General features: G+C 37.5%; 1 protein-coding gene across 15 annotated transcripts in view; it reads right to left on the bottom strand.

Moving 5' to 3' along the window:
* The window catches only part of ANKS1B (ankyrin repeat and sterile alpha motif domain containing 1B), a 1,017,748-nt gene that overhangs the window by 360,672 nt on the left and 632,901 nt on the right, over positions 1–24,175 (bottom strand). For 13 of the 15 annotated variants that reach the window (XM_041737915.1, XM_041737908.1, XM_041737909.1 and 10 more), the window contains exon 15: positions 12,749–12,855. In XM_041737915.1, coding sequence (XP_041593849.1) covers positions 12,749–12,855 — 107 coding nt within the window. Of the gene's footprint in view, positions 1–12,748; positions 12,856–13,092; positions 13,206–24,175 lie in introns of those variants that run through there. The other 2 variants (XM_041737920.1, XM_041737921.1) reach the window with 2 other exon arrangements.

Below are 24,175 nucleotides of genomic sequence, written 5' to 3'. Positions count from 1 at the left end.
CTTTCTGGAATGACTCCTTACATATCCTCAGCAGAGTACCTCAGATTCCATGTTCTTATCTCATAATTCATTAGAAAATAAAAACCACTAGAGGAAATATGCCTCCATATTCTCATCACTCTTTATAAAAAATCATGATAATACCGATCCTCTGTCTTCCCTACTACTACAATAGAAACATCCCCATCAAAGACAAATTCCTCCACTGATCTCTGAATTCCAGCCCTTCTCGACTTCATTCATTCAACTTTCTTTTCCAGTATCAATATCTGACATTCCTATCTGATCATTCTTTTTTTGTAGCCAAACATGGCTCCAATCTTTTCTGTTTAAAAAATTCTTCCTTTGACCTCCAAACCACCCTTAGCTACCTGCTTATTTCTTATTTCATATTCTCAGCAAAACTTCCTTCAGTAGTTGTCCACTATACTATGTCTTCAACTCAATGCATTACGGCTTCTGTACTCCTTACTCCACTGAATGTGCTCTTGTCAAGTTCTCCAGTGGCCTCTATGTTGCCAAATTGGTGGCTCTTTCTCTAGTCTCACTTAATTTGATTTCTCGTCACCATTCTATTCTAACTGATCACTTTCTCGTGGAAAAAGTTTTGGGGAAAGATCTTTCCACTTTTAGGCACTTTGAGGTTGAGGTGTCAGTATAGCATAGAGGTAAAAAATTTTTGTTTTTGCTGAGTGTAAGTGAGGTCACCTAAGGTGAATGTGTGGAGTGAGAGAGAAGAGGAAAGGAGATAAACCCCAGGGGAGAAAGAGAGGCAGGGAAGTCTACAAAGGAGCCAGAGAAGGGGTAGCTACTGGGGCAGGAGATGCTATGGATACAGAAGCCAAGGAGGAAACAAGTGGTCAACAGAAACAAAGACCACAGAAAGATGGAGTAAATGAGGACTGGAAAGAATAGACTGTACTTCATTAGTCACCATTTATAAATAATTTCAGGATGTTGACAGAGGCTAATTGTATCAAGGCCTGATTGTATTGAGTTGAGGGGCAAGCTAGCAAGTGTAGACATTTCTTTGAGGAAGCTTGGTTTTGAAAAGAAGAGAATCCAAACAGACATAGTATTGAGGGAGGGTTTTGAAAAAAATTAGGTTGTATCTGAGCTTGTTCAGAGATTGCAGAAAAATATCATTTATGCTAGAACTGAGAATAGAATTTGTTTAGTCTCCTGGATTAATTGAGATAACATATGTATAATAGTTTTAAAGACTATAAAGTGCAATAGGAACTTAACATGGTATTCTCATTTCTACTGTATCATAATTACCAGGAAGTAAGTGGATTACACTTTTTGACTGTATAGCATACCCTCCCTTCCATTCCCCCCTAAAAGAACCTCATTATTATTTATCCAGCAGTTCTTAAATGGTTGAGTTGATATGATTTTTTGCTTGCTTTTTTTTTTTAAGAGTAGGAGATTTCTAGAGTAGATATTGGCCAGCCTATATTTTTCATTCTGAGCTAGCAAATAACTGGATGGGTTACATAGTTATAAGCCTGATGAATACTAAGTGCCCAGCTTGTTCTTTACAGGATCACGCCTTTCTGATAAAATGGTGTATAATATAGCTCCTGGCAAATAAACTTGGGATACTCTAGATTCTAGGCCTCTTACTACCGGATCTCCTTCAAAACTTTGGAAGGACAAACCTAATTCTTCTTGCCAACCATCTAAACAGATATTGGCTTAGAAACCCAAGATGTTCCACAATGCTTTGGATATGAATCCTAATCATCTTTGCTCAGTCTGACAGAAGGTAAAAGTTTAACAACCTGAAATTTAATTCTGTGGCCTCAAGGGGCAGAAATCAATGACCTGATATTTAGAGGCCTATATTAATTATTCATTGTATTTTTCTCTTCTCCTAATATGCCTCTATAACTTCTAAGGAGAGTCATAAGGGCTCTTGTTTCTCAATACTCTCTTAGATCATATGTTCCTAAATGAATGGATAGTTTCCAATATCTATGATGTGCATGGTATATTCTAAGATTAAGAAGTCTGGGATGAAGTCAGCGACAAGTATGCAATGACCTGGAAGGTATCATTTCTGTGTTTCTTTAGCTTGAGTTTTCTGGTGGGTAGAAATACATAGCAATTCATAATGACAATTCATTAACTTTAAAAAGATTATACCAGGGATTCCTGGGTGGCGCAGCGGTTTGGCGCCTGCCTTTGGCCCAGGGCGCGATCCTGGAGACCCGGGATCGAATCCCACGTCAGGCTCCCGGTGCATGGAGCCTGCTTCTCCCTCTGCCTGTGTCTCTGCCTCTCTCTCTCTCTGTGACTATCATAAAAAATTAAAAATAAAAAAAAATTAAAAAAGATTATACCAGAGGGTAAACCATATCTTCCATGAACGCTACTCCTGTTTGATGTCATGTCTTCTGTATGTATAGAATGACTCCCATTTAGATGGTCTCAGACTTGAGTTGAAGGTACATGTGTTTCTTTGTTTTTTTTTATAATCCTGTGTATGGTGGGAATTTCCTTAGTCTGGATTTCCTAATCTCTGTGTGAGGCAAAGTTTTTCTTTTTGTTTGTTCAGAGCCCATACCTTTTCTCAGCTCACCTACATTATGTTGCCTCAGCAAACCTTATTGAGAAAAAATTTTTTCCCTTTGGAGTAAGATTGGCCTGAAGATTGGCTTGAGTGGGTTAGGCCAGATATTTGGTATCTCTCTAAGTTTTGGAATTGGTAAAACTGGAATAATAATAATACATACTTTGTAACGTCTGTGGGAGAGGTAAATAGAACGTATGTAAAAAATATATATAACAAGTTTTTGTTAAACAGTAGTTATTTTAGTTATTTTATTAAATTATTTATATTGAGCTCTTCTACCAAAGAGTTATCAACCATAAGGATGGCCAAAAAATGAATATTTCCTGTAAATGTGATTTATTTAGGGGCCAGCAGAGCTGCAAAGTAAAATGGAAAGAGTGTAAGGCAGAGAGGTAGGAATTTCTCAGTTCTGGCCTTGCTGCTTCTCATATTAACTAGCAGCATGACCTTGTATATAATTACCCATGCGTATGAAACTAAGTTTTCAGGGAGATTGCACTTATCATTGATGAAAGAATAACATCAGACTCTGAACATTATAAATCTCGTGTAAACCTCAAGTAGATTGAGTTTAATTCAATTAATCAAATATTTATTGTGTGACCATTATGAGCTGCTTAGCTCTATGAGGGATAATAAAGGATAGTTATGTATAAACATTATTAAGGACTGTTATGGGTGGAATTGTGTTTCTCCTAAATTTATATGTTGAAGTCCTAACCCCCAGTACCTCAGAATGCGACTTTATTTGGAGATAAGGACTTTACAGAGCTAATTAGGTTAAAAATGAGATCACTAGGGTGGGCCCTAATCCAATGTGACTGGTGTCCTTATAAGATAAGGAAATTTGGACACAGACACACACACAGAGAAGATGATGTGAAAACACAGGGAGACTACTGGCTAGTGAAAGCCTAGAACAGATCCTCCCCTCACATGCTTCAGAGGAGCCAGTCTTGCCAACACCATGGTCTTGGACTTCTGGCCTCCAGAACTGTGACAATAAATTTCTGTGGCTTACACCACACAGTTTGTGGCACTTTGTTATGGCAGTCCTAGCAAACTATACAAGGACCTATAATGTGGTAGGAAAATAATACTGAACAAAACACGATTCTTTTTCTCATGGGAAGGAGTTAGGTAAAAAAGCAGGTAATTTGGCTTTGTATGATAAGATTGCCCCATTAAAGGTGTATATAGGGTGCTGTGGGAGGCCAGTGAAGGATAGTTGAGTAATACCACAACAGAATTTGTAAAAGTCTTCTCAGAAGGAACTTCTGAGCTGGGATTTTGAAGTAAGAGTTATCCAGGCTAAGAATGAGTGCAGGAAGGGAATGTTCTGGGCAGAGAACAATGTGTATAAGATGCAGTGTGTGCAAAGACATGGAATTGTAATTCAGTATGGCATGGATGTAGTACTACAATAATTCAACACAGCCAGGGCTTAAAGAGGGGTGAAAGATGAAGCTGAAGAGGTGGGTCAGGTCCAGACCAGTAAAAGGCTCCACAGAGGAGGTGGGGGAGCCAGGGCCTTGAGGAATGGGTCTTTCTTGAATAGGTAGTTTGGAGGAGACAGGCTATGTTACATAGCAGGGAAATTATGAATAAAGGTATATATTTGGCAGTGAGTGTTCCAGTCTGATTAGAACAGAGACCCTCTTGAGAAGTAGTAGAGACAAGGTAGGAAATTAAGAAGTAGGATAAAGAAGTTCCTCAAAGGACCAAAAATATGACAAACTGGGAGTGCTTCCAGGGCATGCCAGTGTCCTGGTCAATGTCTGCAATTTAACAGGGGCTCTCTAAACATTTGCTGAATGAGTGATGGGAGGAATGATGGGATAATGTGGTCTTAGTGAAATGAGCAGGAGCCTTTATTTATTTCTTTTTTTTTTAGCAGGAGCCTTTACATCAATGAGGTTTGGTTTTGAAATCTAGGTGGTGCTGGCCAATATTTTTTAACCCTGTTGAGTTTCATTTATGAATATATAATAATAATATAATAATATTTTCTTCATTTATAAAAATGGGGATACTAATACTTATTGACAGGGATGTGGTAAGAATTACATGGGATAAGTTATATGAAACCAAACTGAACTTTAAATCCATCTGATCAGTGTTTACCAGAAGCTATGATATGCCAGGCACTGCACCAGGCTTTAGGAATACAGAGATAAATGAGACCTGATGTCTGCCTCTAAAGGAACTCATTTTCTAGGGTGGGAGGCAGACATCTGAGCATATAATCACAATACAATACAATACAATAGAGATTAGCACAGGGCTAAGGGCAGCGTGCCAGGGGTGCACAGAGACAAAGTGACTATGCCAGCCAGATGACAGGGTGGTATAAGGAAATACTTCCGGGAGGAAGTAATGCTTAAGCTGAAACATGAACAATGCAGCACAATTAGGTGAAGAAGGAAGAGAAAGGAATTCCAAAGAGAGTGAACAACAGGATCCCTTTGCAGCTGTGTTTTTCTAGTTTCTAGGCCTGTAGTTCTCTTGATAGAAACATACTCCTGTCTGATCAGCTTATGCAAAAATACCCTCTCTAGCTCTTAGGAGACTCTTGAAGACTGGCTCTTGCTCTGAATATTCTTAGCTATTGACTAGGTTCTCTTTAACCAAACAGGCCTTCAGGAACCTTGCTGTAGCCACTGGCCAGATTCCCTCACTCCTTTTCTCTTTCCTTCTCTCTTTTCTTCCTTCCCTTCATCCTTATTTGCTTTCTTTCTTCTTCCTTTCATCAAACATTTACTGTGTCTACCTGTGTAAGCCATGAGTTATCCCTGGAGATACAGAGAGTCAAAATATATCTATAATTCTCAAGGAGTTAAAAATAATCAAGTGTGTTGGGTAGCAGACTGTGGCTCTTTGACCAAATCTGCCTGTTTTTGTAAATAAAGTTTTATTGGAACTTATTATTTACATATTGTCTATGGCTGCTTTAATACTACAACAGCAGACGTGAATAGTTGCAACAGAGACCACATGACTTTGAAAGCCTAAAAATACTTACTATCTGGCCTTGAGAGAACAAGTTTGTTGACCTCTGTTCTGCTATTTGTGTGTGGGAGAGATGGTGGGGGTAGGTGGACAAGTAAATAGGTAATATGGCATGGTAAAATAAGTGGTAAGAAAGGGAACTACAAAAGAAGGATTCTTGACCTATACCCTGGAGGGCCAGGGAAGAAGTGACAGCTAAAAGAAGTGACAACTAGGCTAAGAACTAAAGGATAAAGGGGAGTTAAGAGGGGAAGGAAGGTCATTCTTGGCAGAGAGCAGCATGTGCAAAAGGCCAGGCAATGAAAGATAAATACACAGTTCTCTAGAATTGTAAAGAGAGAAAATGGTAATAGAAGAGGCTGTAAAAGAAATTGGGGCCAAGCCAGTCATAAGGATCCTGGATATGAAAGCCATATTAAGGATTTTGGAAACATAATCTCCCATAGGTAATTGAGAATCACTGGATTATTTTAAGCAGAGTAGTGCTAAAGCAAACGTGTGCTTTAGAAAGAGCACTCTAGCTGCTGCAGTAATACTTAACATTTGTCGGGCATTTGTTCTATGCCAAGTCTGTGCTAAATGCTTCGCATGAATAGATGTATATGCGAATGCTTATTGAGTAGTTGGACAGCACTGGAAACAGGTAGAAAGAGGAAGAAGAACAGCAATGGATCCATGAGAACTAATGATCTCTCTAATGGACAGACAGGTAGAGCACCATGCACATTTAGAGGCAGGAGGAGGATCAGAGAATACCAATGATTGGAAAGAGCAGTGTAATGTCACAGAGCTGTAATAAATATCAATAAGGGAGTGACTATCAATAAGGAGTGAGTGGTGAAAAGAAGACATCGTAAAGAGGGCAAGAGAAATGAAGTAAGAAGAAAGGGGGCTGGGATTTGGCAAGAAGCAGGTCACAACTGACTTCAAAGAGAACAATTTTAGCAGAAAAGCTGGGAAGCAGGCAGGATTATAGGGGTTAAGGAGGTGACTTGAAGTGGGAAAATGGAGGTCATTGCCTGTTGAACACTTGTTTGAGAGATCTATCTTTTTAAAGAAGCAAAATATATATATGTATATATATATGATTGTGGCTGGATTTCTTAAAGTTAGTCCATAATTCAGCAGTTTGGATAAGTTTTCTGATTCATGAAGTAAATTCCTCTTCCCAAATATCTGGTCATTTGAAGCAACACTGGAGATAAAATTATGCAAATGTGCTGCAGGACTAAATTAAAGGCCAATTTGTGTGAGCGTGAGTTAGTAATGGGAGTTGTAGTCCTGCATTATTAGAAAATGGGGCAGCTTATTTTAATGCTTAAAAATGTAACTGGAGTAACTTCCAGATGGAAGTAAAGGCCTCCTCACTATCGCCAGATTAGAACTGCAGCTAGTGTTTTTCCTAAAAGGCCATTCTTCCAAGATGGTCATCCCTGAACATGCCCTCGTTTCTGACTTTCCACTGCACAGGCAATCAGTGTCCTTCCAAGGCTAATGAGATCTACAAGAACAATTAACAGCTCTGCCAGTGCCAATATTGTACTCTGCAACTTTAAAGAGCTCAAAATATTAAATAACAAGTCCAAAGAACATTTCTCCTAGATCCCTCATTAGATTGATTTTACAGATGAGTAAACTGAATCACAGAGAAGCAAGACAGTGGAAATGAGAACTTCTTTCAGTTCTCTCTCACACCACTGTGAGGCTATTGCCTATTACATTTGTAATTAAGCTGTTGTCCAGATAAAGAATGACTCCCTCCTGGCTTTGACTTTTGGATGCCAACAGATTTTTAAATGCCTGTAGTTAAAAAAAACTATTTTTTTTTTCTGTTGCAGAAGTGCATGTGTAACCAACTACTGGATTAACTGAGTTTGTGAAATTATAGCTGCACATTTGCTGTGAAGGCACTCACTTCGGAGACTAGACTGTTTCAGAAACAGGATGGTGTTGGGGGGAGTGTGGTAGGTATTTTTCTCTTGGACACCTTTCAATCTCAGTAACTTTATAAAATTTTCTTACGTGATATTTAAAACAATAAATCAAAAAAAAATAAAAAATAAATAAAACAAGAAATCATCTTGGGGGTTATTAGTCTTAACCTTTGGGGACAATTTATTTTTCTGCTTCACAAGTGTAACTTCTTTCTTGGATCATGATATGCTGCAAGAACACTTAAAAGTGTTCTTATCATTTTATCAGGTCAAGTGCAAATAGTGCTCTTATTACAGCAAAGTTATATAAAAGAGTTATAAAGTTATAACTTTATAAAGTTATAAAAAAGAAGTAAGTACATTAGCATGTAAAATGCACCACAAAAATGGAATAGAAAATTTCAAGTAAATACTTATAAGATCAATCTTCCTTAAATCTTTTGTCCAAATGGATGACTTCCAAGATCTCTGTGGCTCCACTCTTTAGCATCACTCTGACCCTCAGCACATCCTTTATGAATGCTACCCACACAAGTATACAAAAAAGCCAAATCACATAGGGCTCCTGGAATTATTTTTATTTTTTACTCTGTAAAGGCTGCATTTTGGACATTTTAATAATGGTCAAAGCATCCTAAGCCAACCTCAATGGCAACCTAGAAACACAGGAAATGCTTGCAAAAAAAAATGAGTTGGCATAATTTCATTCTTCCCCCTTTTTGATTAGAGTTTACAAATATAACTGTCAGCTAGTTATCCTGGTGAGGCTATGAGTCAGTCCTCCTCCAATAATATAAACTTCTTAATTCAGTTTTTGGACCATAAATCTACCATAACACTGAGAATGTTTTAAGTATCTTTATCTTTCTTTATGCCCTTCTCTGAGAAATCTTATCTCTTCCAGTGTCTACTGTAATTTGTTCCTAAAAAGACCACTGTTAGTAAGTAATAAGCTGAGGGACAGTAATTATAGAAAAGGGTGAGGGGCAAGATCCCTGTGATGCATGTGTGTATGTGTGTGTGTGTAAGCACATGAAGGAATGTGTGTCTAATGTACATGCAGCCCATGTGCTTTTTAGCCCAGAGCTGATAAGCATGTTGGGGTAAAAAGTAGAATGTATATATGGAAGTATTATTGCATTATACATTCTGATTCCCTTATAATTTTGTTGAGTCTTCCAGAATTACTCAAGCAAACTGTATCACACGTGTGAAATATGCTTCTAAAATTAAACTAAATAGGAATGAATCATTAATGTGCATGCAAATAATCTGATACGTCTGAGAACAATACTGTAACCTGCTAGAGGTCAAGGATCATCGATTGTTTACTGTTATGTTCTTAGTGATTAATACTCTTCTTAGCACATATAAAATGCCTAGGGAGAGTTTGTTGCATGAATGAATGAAAGGTACTAATGCTCCATGTTCCACTGACAAGGCCTCCAGTTCAAAAATAAGGCTGGAGATTCAACTACAACAGTCTGTTGTGCATCCAGATATTATGGGGTGATGTCCAAGTACACAGAATTATGCTAGGAGCTGTGAGAAAGGCAAGAGAATTGAATACAGAGAACATGGATTTGAAGTTCTAGTCTAGTGGGAGACACAAGATATATATGAGCAAAAATTTAACTTCTAATTCTAGATAGTGAATAATGGCATGCCAAATGTAATTTTTCATACCAAATACAAACTCTACATCAGTGCAGAGAAAAGAGAGGCTCCGGAGGACTAGAGTCATTAAGGAAAGCTACATAAACAAGGCAGGAATTTAGTTAGATGTTTGAGGATTAAGAAAAAAAAAAAAAGAGAGAGGGGAAGGAAAGGAAATAGCTGTCCAAGATGGGGAGAGGAGAGTACAAATGAGTAGTTATCAAGAGAAGAATGGATAGTTTGAGACTTAAAATTTAGGAAGCAGTCAACAGACTTGGAAAAAAGAGGTGATGATAGAAACATATATAATAAGGAAGTAAATAAGCATGTACATTTTATATACTAAACTCTTCATATATAAACTCCTTGCTTTAAAAAAAAAAAGTAATGTTGAAACATAAACCTATTTCAGGACCCGGCAGCTTTCCCAGAGGCTAGCGAGTAGCACATCTCAGTAGGAGGGAGCTGGCCATGTATGACTTCAGAGGGGATGAACAGGTAAGTAGGGCTTGGATAAGTCTTTGGATGAAGGATTCTATGTTGAAGGAGCTTTTGATTGCAACATGGATCTAACTCTCCCAAAGTCTTAGGTGACCTGATGTAGTTTTGTAGTTACCCTTTAATTTTATCAATTTCCATTTATTTTGTATATTTCAGGATACAGGAAAGTCAAAATGTGTGCACAAATATCAGCAAACCAGGACTAGGTACATAAAGAGAAAGTTTGGAATTCTACTTTTCAGATACTGAAAAAAAAATCACAATCAGTAAAATCAAGGATATATATTAAGAGCCCAAAGGAGAAGCAATACTTGACAGATATACAAAAATAAATGGAGGTCCTGCTTTCCTAACTGTGTCTAGGGACTGACGTAAGAAATCTTTATTAATCGTAGCTCTGTGGGTAAATCATCCATATATTGTATTTATGTGTCAGAGTATGTAGCACAGGGTTAGTAAAATTTTTTTAAAGCTTTCAATAAATACTTTGAAAGTTACTTATATGGATCCTTTAAAACATTCATTAATGGAATATTGATTAAATGAAAAATTAACTCTTGAGAATGTTTCCTAAATAAAGCATATCTATGCATGGATGTACAATGAAGTTTCAAGCAACATTAATTACATCCTTTTGATGTCTCTACTGTCTTGTTCTAAAAAGCTAGTAAGACCTGCACTACATCACAGTTAATGGGAGTGTGGTGCTTGTTGCTTAGGCAACAGGATGAATAAATGCAGGTCAGAATGTGCTTCAAGAAAAATAAAAGCTAGAATATGATACCGAGTGGAGACTAGCCAGCTCTAAAAGATTCTTCACCCTTTTAATGAAATCTGTTTCTTAGAGTGGGCTGATCATATTAGTGTCCTTTAACGAAATTCATAATTAAATAAATCAGATTATGGAAATCAATAAATGATTTATATAAAGGTAGAAACTAATTTTTCTGATACTAGTAGCAAAGAGCGTATAGCAGCATATAAACCAACAATTGATAGCATCATTTTATGATTTGCTCAATTTTCATAATTAACTCCTCTAAATGACCAAAGTTTTTTTTTCTTAATTAATTCTCTCTCATGAAGAAGGTATTTCATTGACTAATCTGAATTAACTATCTCTTCTCATTTTCAGGAAAATTACATGTAAAACTTAGAATTGAAAAAAAATAAAGATAATAATCTACGGAGAAGCTCAGACCTTGGTTTTGTCACATATACCCAGGACTTTTGCCTCCTGGATACATTTTGGAATGCTTATACATAATTCATTCCTGAATGTTGTTCTACGACCTCGAAATGCTCAATTTGAAAACTGTTTGATTAACCTTTCAGTTTCGGGCTTTCAAAAAGGGGTTATATTTGCTCAAACGTGTTCACTATTCAGAGGAAAATTATGCTGAATTCAAATATTTGGAAGTAGCCAAAAAAATCTAGAGAATCCAAAGACCTACCTAGCTTCTCATGGGACCGGAATAAATTTGGACAAGGGCTTGAGGAGTGAGGATGAGAAAGTCTTATCTCCAGCAGAGACAGAGAGAAAGAATAAAGACATCAAAATGTGCAGTAAATAGAAATAACCATGAAAAGACTTTCATTCTGTTTGATAGTTCCAGGAGTTCTTCGTGTTCTCTGTTTAGTGTCCTAAGTCTGTCCTAAATCTGCTCAGTGTCCTAAGACTGTCATAGCAACTGAAGAAATTTCACTTTTCTTCCTATTTAAATCCCCACAATAACTTGCCTGTCTAATCAGTGACACTTCTCTCCAACACGAGGAAAATAACAGTAGCTGCGTATCCCATTATAAAAAACAGGTCCATAAAGGGTTCTAGGTATACCGTCACTTAGGGCTCATCTGTCTTACTACATTTATGTAGCTTTTTACAAAAGCTCATGGAGCATACACTTTTTGGGGAAAAAAAGGCAGAAGTTTAACTGATTTTTAAACCCGTAATAGACAAGTCAAGCTTGGAGAAAAAAAATCTCAGATGGAAATTAAAAAAATAAAAACATAACTAGCTCTCGTATTTTGTTATCAATTCTGGGATTAATAAGCTTCAGGTGTCTTGCCCCAGTATTTTATTTAGAAATAGCTATCAGTTATTTCTGCAAGCCACTTGTGTGCTACATGCTTATAGGATGTAGCTCTCTCTAAATTTAGGGATCAGTAAAACGTGTGATGAGAACTTAAAAGCAAGGAAAGGTAATAAGGACTGTGACGTAGCTTAACAAGGGAAACTGGTGAGCACTGGGGGAGGTGTATGAATGATTAGAAGCTGTATTATGGGTCTGCATGACTCCCCCCGCCCCCCTTCTTCCTCACCTATATTCATCACAGTGAGAAGTTTGCACACACCGGCTGTAGATTGCATGCAGCCCAGTATTCCGAAGTACATGAATGCACTTAGTCCATCGGCCTCTCTCTCTAAATACTGACAGGTAGTTGATGGAAGTGTTTGTTTTTTATCTAAAGTAATAAATAACACTTCGGTGCTCCTCAATCAGGGTGGGTAAGTAAGTGAATGTTCTCCATAATTGACCATCTGAAGCAGTTTGCTAACAAACTAAAGGTCGTCCGCATGATTTAAACTGCTTATCGAACAACTATCAGGAAAGGAAAAAAATCATCTTTACACCATAAACATAACAAATTGCCTAATTGTTCACGAAACGCCGATGCTCGAATGCAAGAATACGTTTTAGGAATGAGAAGGAACCGGAGAGTGCTATAATCTAACCGGGTATTCCGAGAAGACAAATTTATAAAAATCACACAAAGAATGACAGGGAGAATATAAATGTTAATCCTCTTTCCCTGCCTATAAATAGTACCCTCACCGGTTCATTCATATAATACACATGTATAAGAATGCCTACAGATCTCGTTTTTCAGCAAGTGTCTACACGAACACAGTAAGTTCAGTCCTAAGGGCATCCGATTTTCTGATGCAGTTACATATATCAATTGACCGGTTTCAGTGCAGATGAGGCTGCCTCTGAGCCGTGGAAGACACATAAGAAGCAAAGACAGACAAAAGGCAGCTCCGTGGACACAGAGAGCGTCTTACCATAAACTGTACATTGTCAAATCCATTAGCCATCAGGTGGTTCTCGTACTGAGGTAGCCCAATGCTTTCCAACCATTGTCCCACTGTTTGGACGGGGCATCTGGGTCCTGTAAGAGGATGAAGAGGGAAGCGTTTAAGCAGGGAGTAGCCGTCCACTGGGTAATAGCGGTAGTCCTGGGCTGAGAGGTGGCATTGCCACATCATGCTCCTGGGAAAGTTGCTATCAAAGGAGCCCGCCAGCTTGACAGATTAATGTTCTCAGCGAGAGAGCAAAGTCAGAAGTAAAACATAGTTTGCCAGGCAGGCTGTGGAGTATGACTTGATCCTAGCTCCACATTTCTTACATATTAATCTTTACTACCGACCAGTACGTCATACAGCCCCCAAAACCAGGCAGCAGAAGAAGGCATATCAAGCTGTCAGCTTAGGCTGGTCTGCGTTCTATGTGATTGTTGGAGTACTCCACAATGAGCAATGCACGGCCGCCAGCCAGGATTCTTTTTATCAAGTACTCCTACACTCATCAGTATGCAGCTCCATGCTCCTTGCTCCCCCTCGCTCGCTCCCCTTCATTACCCAGCCCAGGCTACACCTCGCATTTTCAATAATAGCCATCAGATAAGGCAGTCTTTTTTTTTTTTTTTTTGTGTCTGCAAGCTGTAAGCCTGCTGCTGCTGCTTCCTCCTACACACCCATCCAAGCGTCAATCCTGAATGATGAGAGCAGTCAAAACAAATGCAGAAAATAGCAAGATTCAAAAGCAAACCAAAGTGCTTAAATCTGAATTGAATCTTCATACTGGTTATACGTTACAGGGCTATTTGTTGTGGAATTTTACGTTTCAAAAGACACCAGGAAATGCAAAGCTTTAACTATAGCTGATAGCGGAGCTCACTCCAGGTTTCCTTTCTCCTCTCCTTTTCTTCTCTTTTCCTTTCTTCCATTCTAACCGCAACACAGATACATGTTTCCGATCTAAAGCTTTACAGGGCTTGGAGAATAATCATTCTTTCTTTAACGCGCTGTATCAAAATGAACCTTTCTGAAATATTTTTTCCCCTTTCTGAATTACTGCAAAAGACAGAAACTGCATCACAGTTTTGAAGTCAATATAATTCATTTCTCATTTGCAGGGCTTCTTCCAAACAAAAATATTATTAGGCGCAAGAGATCCATTTTCCCCCTCTGATATTTATAACCCAGTCTACCAGGGTTAGCATGCGAAATTAGCTATTAAGGTAACATTACTGGATAGAGATTTTTAATAAAGAAGAGGAGCCCTCACCAAAAATAATTCAAGAATAACAGATGCAAATGTGTGAGTTTTACTGAATGGCAGACAGATTGGGTAATTTATTTAATAATTGAGAGAAATCAGAGATTAATAATAGAACCCAAAGAAAAAAAATAGAACCCATAGGACTAGATCATAGGAAAAGAATAGACTCTTACTTAAGATTGGGAGACAATGTGCAGAAGGGTTAGTCTAACCTCTTGCTTATGGCAGAAATCCCTTGTCACAGGGGGCCCGGAAGATCATTATCCAATTTATGCTTGAATACTGCTTGAAACAGAGCTCTTACTACTTATCAAGACGCTTCCATTTATTAGATATCTTACTTCCTACCTGACTCCTACTCATTGGCTCCAGCTCTGCCTTTGGGGTTACACAGATGGGGAACAGTGCCTTTTCTACATAAAGTGTTTTAAAAATCAAAGAAAGATAACTCTCATCTCCCCCCCACCCCCAGAATAGTGCCTGGCACTTAGTAAGTGCTCAATAAATATTTATTAAATATAGGAAACATTATTTTTCTTCTCCAGACCTTATCTTTCTCTTTTTAAGAACTTTGTCAGCCTGCCTGACACACACTTTGAACCTCAAAACATCTTGTATTACCTCCTCCACTACGGACATGCATTTCCAAGTTCCAGTCATCCCTCACCAGTGTTTCTTGCTTCTATCACCTGGATCCTATGTACTATTTCATGTTTATGGAACTGCCATCTACTTTAATTCTGCTATTTTATGAAATGTTTAGGTCCAACATGGTCTGATTCAACAATAGTGTCTATATTGGTTTTCCTATCTCTGATATTTAAAAATCCATTTGATACATGGTGTCAGACTAATCTAAGGCAGTTTTGACTATAAGGCTTTGTTTTAAAACCCCTCCATGGTTTTCAGTTGGCTTCAAAATAAACTCCCAGCTCCTTCAATGACATTTTGAGGTCTCCATGATCTGCTACAAATCATCTACATTTATTTCTTTTTCCCCAGTACTCCAGTCAGGTGGGATTTCTGGCTGGTCCCTAATGGGAGCCTGTAACATATTGGGGTTGGTTTTGTTATGTGCCCACATTTCGGTCCCTTCATTGGATTTGGATCAGATGATGTTTCCTTTAATTTTTTTATAATACCTCCTAACAGGAATAAATGTCTTCTTTATCTGTTTGAAGTGGCATTCTTAGACCCTCTATTAGAACAAATATTTTCCATCTAATATTGTAATTATTTGTGTGTAAGACTTATTTCTCCAATGTAGAACTATGTCTTGTTAGTACTGCGTGTGCTAAGGATTCAGTATATAGTTGTTAAATCAAATAACATAATTTTCATTTCATAATCCAAACTACATAAAATTTTAGTTTCAGATTTAAATTTTCATTAAAAAATTTCTATCCCAAGTCTCTGAATTCTTTATTTAAAAGATGATAAGTAGGTTTTACTTTTTTTAAAGATTTTTATTTATCCATGAGAGACACAGAAAGAGGCAGAGACATAGGCAGAGGGAGAAGCAGACTCCTCACAGGGAGCCTGATGTGGGAGCTCAATGATGAACTCCGGGATCCTGCCCTGAGCTGAAGGCGGACGCACAACCACTGAGCCACCCAAGTGTCCCGATAGGTAGGTTTTTAAATAGAATTTTCAGGTCTGGATTTTTAATATCCTCATCCTCTTTTTCACTTACTTATAATTTATTTCTGTTTGGTTCTAGATCTTTTAGAAAGGTCAACAAGTTTGTAGCAGTTTGGGAATCAGTTTTAAGGGGCTCTGATTGCTCAATATGGCTCGTATAAGAAGTTGAAAACAAGACCCTATTTGTTCTTGGCCAGTTCTAAAGCTGGTATGAGGTGGAATTAAAGGTGAATATCAATTGCCTTTCCTAAGCTCACATCCACACTGTTCATCCTAATCATTTTGAACTATGAACAGGTGGATAGGCTACAAAACGGTTGTACAAACATAATAATAATGTTTTGGCTTGGTAAAGCATACGCTGATTGGCTGGCTCCTAAAATCCTATCTCATCTCTTAAGATGAATAACAGGGACCAAGTACCTACAGTGCCACACACACACACAGCCTAGGAATTAAATCATCTTTGTTAAATGAATGAGTCAATGATATTGGAAATGGCTTTCATAGGATTTTCATTTCCTAAGAGAGAGAGGGAGAGATGAGAGTTATTTCAAGGTCCAGACTGATTTTTTTTTATTTTTATTTTTTTTAATTTTTATTTATCCATGATAGTCACACACAGAGAGAGAAAGGCAGAGACACAGGCAGAGGGTGAAGCAGACTCCATGCACCGGGAGCCCGACGTGGGATTCGATCCCAGGTCTCCAGGATCGCGCCTTAGGCCAAAGGCAGGCGCCAAACCGCTGCGACACCCAGGGATCCCTCCAGACTGCTTTATAAAAACATAGCTTGCATACAGGCCAATATCCTAATGAATATAGATCCACACATCCTTAACAAAATGCCAGCAAACTGAAATCAGCAATATATTAAAAGGATCTTGTACCACAATCAAGTGAGATTTATCATAGGTTCAATATTCATAAATCAATCAATATTATATATACCATATCAACAGAATTAAGGATAAAAACTATATGATTATTTCAATAGATGTAGAAAAAGCATTTGACAAAAAACAATATTTATTCATGATAAAAAACCCTCAACAAAGTGGGGTTAGAGGGAACATATAGCTCAACATAATAAAGTCCAGATATGACAAACCCAGACCTAACATCATACTCAATTGTGAAAAACTAAGAGCATTTTCCCTAAGATCAGCAACAAGACAAGAACATCCACTCTCATCACTTTTATTGAACATAGTATTGGAAGTTCCAGCTGTAGCAATCAGACAAGAAAAAGAAACAAAAGGCATCCAAATTGGTAAGGAAGAAGTAAAACTGTCACCATTCGCAGATGACATGATACTATACACAGAAACCTTAAAGACTCCACCAAAAAACATTAGAAGTAATAAATGAATTCAGTAAGGTTTCAGGATACAAAATTAATACCCAGAAATTGGTAGCATTTCTATACACTAACAACAAAGAATTTCTCTGCTGAAAGAGAAATTAAGAAAGCAATTCCATTTACAATTACACCAAAAATAATAAAATAACTAGGAATAAATTTAATCAAGGAAGTGAAAAATCTCTACTCTGGAAACTATAAAACATGGATGAAAGAAATTGAAGATGACACAAACAAATGGAAAGATATTCCATGCTCATGAGTTGGAAGAATTAATGTTAACATGTCCATACTATTCAAGGCAATATACAGATTTAATGCAATCCCTATCAAAATACCAGTAATATTTTTCACATAACTAGAACAAATAACACAAAAATTTGTATGGAGCCACAAAAGACCTGAATAGCCAAAGCAATCTTGAGAAAGAAGAACAAAGATGGAGGTATCACAATTCCAGATTTCAAGATATACTACAAAGTTATAATAATCAGAACAGTGTGGGACTGGCACAAAAATAGACACACATATCAATGGGATAGAATAGGAAGCTCAGAATAAACCCACAATTATATGGTCAATTAATCTACAACAAAGAAGGCAAAAATATACAATGGGGAAAAGATAGTCTTGTCAACCAATGGTACTGGGAAAACTAGACACTATATGGAAAAGAATGAAACTGAATCACTTTCATACACAAAAATAATCTTTAAATGGATTAAAGACCCAAATTTGAGACATGAAACCATAAAACTTCTAGAAGAAAACGTACTGAGTAATCTCTTTGGCATTCACTTTAGCAATGTTTTTCTAGGTATGTCTCCTGAGGGAAGCATAACAGAAACAAAAATAAACTAATGGGACTATATCAGAATAAAAAGATTTTGCACAGCAAAGGAAACTATACACAAAACAAAAAGGCAACCTAGTGAATGAGAGAAGATATCTGCAAATAATATATTTATTAGGGTTAATATGCAAAATATATAAAGAACTTAAACAATTCAAAACTAAAAAAAACAATCTGTTTAAAAATTTTTCAGAGGGCCGGAATAGACATTTCTCCAAAGAAGACATGGAGATGGCCAAACACACATAAAAAGATTATTAACATCAGTAATTACCAGGAAAATGCAAATCAAAACCACAACGGCATTATCACCTCACACCTTTCAAAATTGCTAGTATCGGGATCCCTGGGTGGCACAGCGGTTTGGCGCCTGCCTTTGGCTCAGGGCGTGATCCTGGAGACCCGGGATCGAATCCCACGTCAGGCTCCCGGTGCATGGAGCCTGCTTCTCCCTCTGCCTGTGTCTCTGCCTCTCTCTCTCTCTCTCTCTCTCTGTGTGTGACTATTGTAAATAAATAAAAATTAAAAAAACAAAACAAAACAAAATGGCTAGTATTGGGCAGCCCAGGTGGCTCAGCAGTTTAGGGCTGCCTTCAGCCCACGGTGTGATCCTGGAGATCCAGGATCCAGTCCTCATGTCTGGCTCCCTGCATGGAGCCTGCTTCTCCCTCTGCCTGTGTCTCTGCCTCTCTCTCTCTCTGTGTCTCTCATGAATAAATAACAAAATATTAAAAAAAAAAATGGCTAGCATCAAAAAGCCAAGAAATAACAAGTGTTGGCAAGGATATGGGGGAAAAGGACCCTTCATACACTGTTGGTGGGAATGCAAATTGATATAGCCATTGTGAAAAACAATATAGAGATGTCTCAAAAATTAAAAATAGAATTACCATATGATCCAGTAATTCCACTACTGGGTATGTACCCAAAACAAACAAAACACTAATTTTAAAAAGATGCATCCACTGCTATGTTTACTGCAGTATTATTTACAATAGCTGAGATATGGGAGCAGCCCAAGTGTCCACTGGTAGGTGAATGGATAAAGAAGATGTGGCATATATGTGCAATGCAATATTACCCCGCCATAAAGAGGAATGAGATCTTCCCATCTGTGACAACATGGATGGGTCTGGAGGGTATTATGCCAAGTGAAACAAGTTAAAGAAAGACAAATACCATATGATTTCACTTATACGTGGAATCTAAAAAACAAAATGAACAAATAAGAAGCAGAAACAGACCCATAAATACAGAGAACAAACTGATAATGTCAGGAGTGGGGAGAGGTGTGGCAAAATGGGTGAAGGGGCTTGGGAGATACAGGCTTTTGGTACAGCATAGAGAATATAATCAATGGTATTTGACTGTATTATATCATATTATATATTATATTATAGCATCATATGGTAACAAATAGTAGCTACACTTGTGAACATAGCATGACTTACAGAGTTATCAGAGTTGTCAAATAACTATGTTGTGTACCTAAAATTAATGTAACATGGTGTATTGCTATACTGCAATTTGTAAAAAAACAAATATAGGTTGGAGACAGTACTAGTCACCAATCACTTTGCAAATCTCTGTATAGATTAAACTTTATTCTTTATTCATTCAGTTTCTACTCAGTAATTCTCATATGTTGGTGTAAAGCTATAATGCAAGAGGAAAATGAGTAGTGAGAGAGTTGGGTAGGGTGAGGTGGTAAGGGGGAGGGAGGACGAAGAAAGAGATCTTGAATCATATTGTTTGCAGTTTTGTTAAAGTATTTTCCCATGAGCCACAGCTCTAAAAGAACCCTGGTTCAAGTCTGAAGATCACTTTTTTCTTATAGTGGTTAAGTATATTTCTCACCTCAAATATTACTTGAAATACTTTCTTGGGGTCTCAAAATTTTTCAAGCATAACAATACCTTACTGGGCAGGCACCTTTATTCAACTAGAACTTCTCTAAGTCCCCAGAGTGAGATAGATGGAAGGAAAATAATAAGTTAATAGTTATTCAGAGATACTATGTCCTAGGCAGTGTGATATGGATTATTAGCCTCATTTCAGATAAGGAAATGAAACTCAGACTGTGTGATGAAACCATGAATTTTCTTTGGCACAATCTTTTAAAAAGTAATCTGGGGGTACTACTGTCAGAATGGCAACGTGAAAAGTTCTGTGGACCTGATCCTCAGCAAAACAGACATAATTGCTGAAATTGTATAATAAAACAACCTTTAAAAGTCTCTGTAAATTGTTCTAAGAATATACAGAGGATGAAAAAAATATTTATTCAAGAAAATCTACTGAAACTTGGCTAAGAACAGAGAGTCTGTGGTACTTGAGCTTGTTCCTTCTCTCTTCTCTCTTCTCTCTCCCCAGCTCAGCTTGAAAGAAACTTCACTCTGAGTGGCTGTGCCCAAGAGATGAGACTCCCTCTCAGCTCCCATCCAAAGGATATCATACCTTATCAAAAGGGATAGGCCAGCAGCATTTCTTTCTTCCTTTTTTTTTTTTTTTAAGTGAGCTCCAATGCAGTGCTTGAACTCACAAGCCTAAGATCAAGATCTGAGCTGAGATCAAGAGTCAGGCACTTAACCGACTAAGCCACCCAGGCATCCCTGCCAGCAACATTACTAATTCCATCTGACTCACCAAGGCTCAGAAGTTAAATTCCTGGTGAGTATGGCTGAGAGGTCATGGGCTCCTTTTGTCCACCCATTCCCCATCTAATATACTCCATCCCAGTTGTGACAGGATGGGAATACTGGGGTCCTGATGGTCCTCAGCCCAGTTTGCTTATAGAGTTGAGATTCTGTGCCCAGAAAGGCAAGCTGACCAGAGTCTAGAACCCTTGCCCATTGCTCAGAACAGTGGCTCAAAGATTCTGCCAAAGGAGAACTAGTTATAAGATATCAGTTCACAAATAGGTCAGTTTTTAAGTACAGAAAGCTCTGAAGCTCTCTCCAAGAAATTGACTTTATTTGAAACAGTATGAGGAAGTTCAAGACTAAGGGTATTATTATAAACAATGGAGATTCTTGTGGTAAGCAATTAAAAGGAGACTAGCAGCTCCATTAGGACAACAGGCTAAACAGTAGGGCAGCTAGTTTTAGAGAATCAGGGAAAGAGATGCCCCAGTTAAGAAATGCCCTCCTGGGGTCAGAACAAACTTCAAAGACTGGCCTCAAGAAGTCCTCCTAACCAAATTTAACTGGACTAGCAACTCCTATCTTAGAGAACTGTCCATGAGAGATGAAGTGCTCATAGATGCTAAATCATAGCTCAACCTTGAAAATATTTTGCTAAATAAAGGTGGCCAGCAAAAAAATGCCATAAATTATATGATTCCATTTATATGAAATATCTAGAATAGACAAATTTATAGAAAAAGTAGATTAGTGGTTGCCTACATCTAGAGAGAGAGTATTGGGTGAAAAAGAGGAGTGACTGTTAATGGACGTGACATTTCTTTTTAGGGTGATAAAAATGCTTAAAATTGATTGGGGATAGTTGCAAAACTCTGTGAATAAAAAAAATAAAAACCCTGAATTGTATGCTTTATTTTTATTTTTTATTTTTAAAAAATATTTTATTTACTTGAGAGAGAGAGCACAAGCAGTGGAAGGAGGGTAGAGGGAGAGGGACAAGCAGACTGCTGAGCAGGGAGACTGATGACTGATGTGAGGCTTCATTCCAGAACCCTGGGATAATGACCTGAGCCAAAAGCAGACGCTCAACAGACTGAGCCATTCAGGTGCCCCTGATTGAATACCTTAAATGGTTAGATTGAATAATATGGGAATTATGTCTCAAAAATTTTTTCAATTATTGAACAACAGAATAAAAACAGAAAGAATTCGGGCAGCCCCGGTGGCGCAGCGGTTTAGCACCGCCTGCAGCCCAGGGCGTGATCCTGGAGACCCCGGAGCGAGTCCCACATCAGGCTCTCTGCATGGAGCCTGCTTCTCCCTCTGCCTGTGTCTCTGCCTCTCTCTCTCTGTCTCTATGAATAAATAAATAAAATCTTTAAAAAAAATTCTTAAAAAATTACAAGAATACAAAACATACAATTGCATATAAATATAATTTTATTATTGTTTTATATATTATTGGTATTTTAGTGCTCTATTTTTTCTTCTTTTTCCATTGTCCTTGTTATTCCCTCCCCTAGTCCCTCCATACCAGCTGTATAATCCATCCTTCCCTCAAGGTAATTCATGTTAACAAATTAGTGTGTATCCTCACAAATATTTATCCATTGTCAAATCTATCACACACATACATACAAATAAACACACACATATTTGTAGGCCTTGCTTCATAAAAACAGAATCATATTACCCTCACTTTTCTGAACCTTACTTTTCTCATTCAACAGAGCCTTATGGATGTGACCCCTGGATAGCTCAGCAGTTGAGTGTCTGCCTTTCGCTCAGGGCATGATCCTGGAGTCCTGGGAGTCCTACATAGGGCTCCCCGCATGGAGCCTGCTTCTTCCTCTGCCTATGTCTCTGCCTCTCTCTGTGTGTCTCTCATGAATAAATAAATAAAATCTCTTTTTAAAAAAAGGTTGATAAAGTTTAAAAGTTAATCTACTCATCGCTGAAGTACAGCGCCCTTGGGGGGAGGGGGGGTAGGATGGAATGGAGCCAGTGTCATTGCTATCCCCCTTAGAAAACTTTGCCCTCCCTCTCTTTAATTTCTTTTCCCAACCCACATTGCCACCTCCCTGCTCTGGTCTCCCAATCTTGCTCCAAAGTGTTTGAAAAATAACTGTGCAAAGTTTTAACTCTATAGAGAAAGGAGTTAGGAAGGTAGAAGTGTCCAAATAAGTAAAGTAATTGAAGCCAGTTATCTGAGAATTAATAAGTAAACCAGATAAACTACCTTTGTCCTTATTTTACCTGGCCCTCATGCCTCCCACATTTTTTTCCCCCAGAGAACTGGCTAAGGTCATAAGTCTCTCTCTCTTTCTCTCTCTCTCTGTGCATCTCTCATGAATAAATAAATACAATTTTTTTAAAAGCCTTATGAAAATTCCACCAAGTAAACGATAAGCTGTAACTTTTCCTTGTAAATAGCTACATAATTGTCTACAATGTGGATATACCATCATTTATTTGGTTCTTTGATATCTGTAGGCCCATCCCTCCATTTTCTTTTTTAAAACCTTTTATTTTGAGGTAATTGTAGATTCACATGCATTTATAAGAACTATAAAGTAAGAGATTCTGTATAGGTTTCACTTGATTTTCCTGAATCTTAACATCTATCACTATAGCACAATATCACAACCAGGCAACTGGCATTTATAAAATCCATTGATCTTATTCAGATTTCGCCAGTTTTATATGCACTCATAGGTGTATGCATATGTATTTAGTTCTATACAATTTTGTCACACGTGTAGATTGTGTGGCCATCGCCATAGTTAAGATAAAGATGGTATCATCATAAGGATCCCTTATGCAATCTTTCATAGCCATAGCCATAGCCATAGCCATAGCCATCTCCCTCTCCCTCCCACTCCTTAACCTCTGGAATCTACTAATCTGTTCTCCATCTCTATCAATTTGTCATTTCAAGAATGTTATACACATGGAATCATATAGTATGTAACATTTGGGATTGGCTCTTTTCATTCAGCATAATTTTCTGGAAATCCACACAAGTTACTTGTGTGTCAATAGTTCATTCCTTTTTATTTCAGAGTAGTATTCCATGATATGGATATACCACAGTTTGTTTAATGATTCACTCACTCTAGGGCTTTTGAGTTGTTTCTACCTCTTAGCTGCTAAAAATAAAGCTGTTATAAATATTGTATACAGGTTTTTTTTGGTAAACATAAGTTTCCATTGCTCTGAGATAAATATTCAAGAATGCAATTACTGTTTCATCTGGTAAGTATATGTATAGTTTCATAATAAATTATATTATTTTTCAGAGTAATTGTATTATTGTATATTCCCACTAGCAATGCACAAGAGATCCAGTTTCTTCACATTTCACCAGAATTTGGTGTTATCACTATTTTTAAAAATATTTTAGCTATTCTGATAGGTGCATAGTGATACTACATTGTGGCTTTAATTTGCATTACCTTCATGGCTAATAAGGTTAAATATATTTTTATATGCTTATTTACCATTTAGATATCCTTTTTGATAAAATGTCTGTCCATGTCTGTTGTCTATTTTTGAATTGGATTGGTTGGTTTTTCACTGTTGAGTTTTGAAAGTTCTCTCTCTTTTTTTTAAAGATTTTATTTATTTATTCATGAGAGACATGCAGAGAG

Source organism: Vulpes lagopus, chromosome 23, assembly GCF_018345385.1.
Source record: "Vulpes lagopus strain Blue_001 chromosome 23, ASM1834538v1, whole genome shotgun sequence".
NCBI lineage: Eukaryota > Metazoa > Chordata > Mammalia > Carnivora > Canidae > Vulpes > Vulpes lagopus.
Note: the sequence above shows the minus strand (reverse complement) of the source record. Positions and strands in the feature narration are given on the sequence as shown.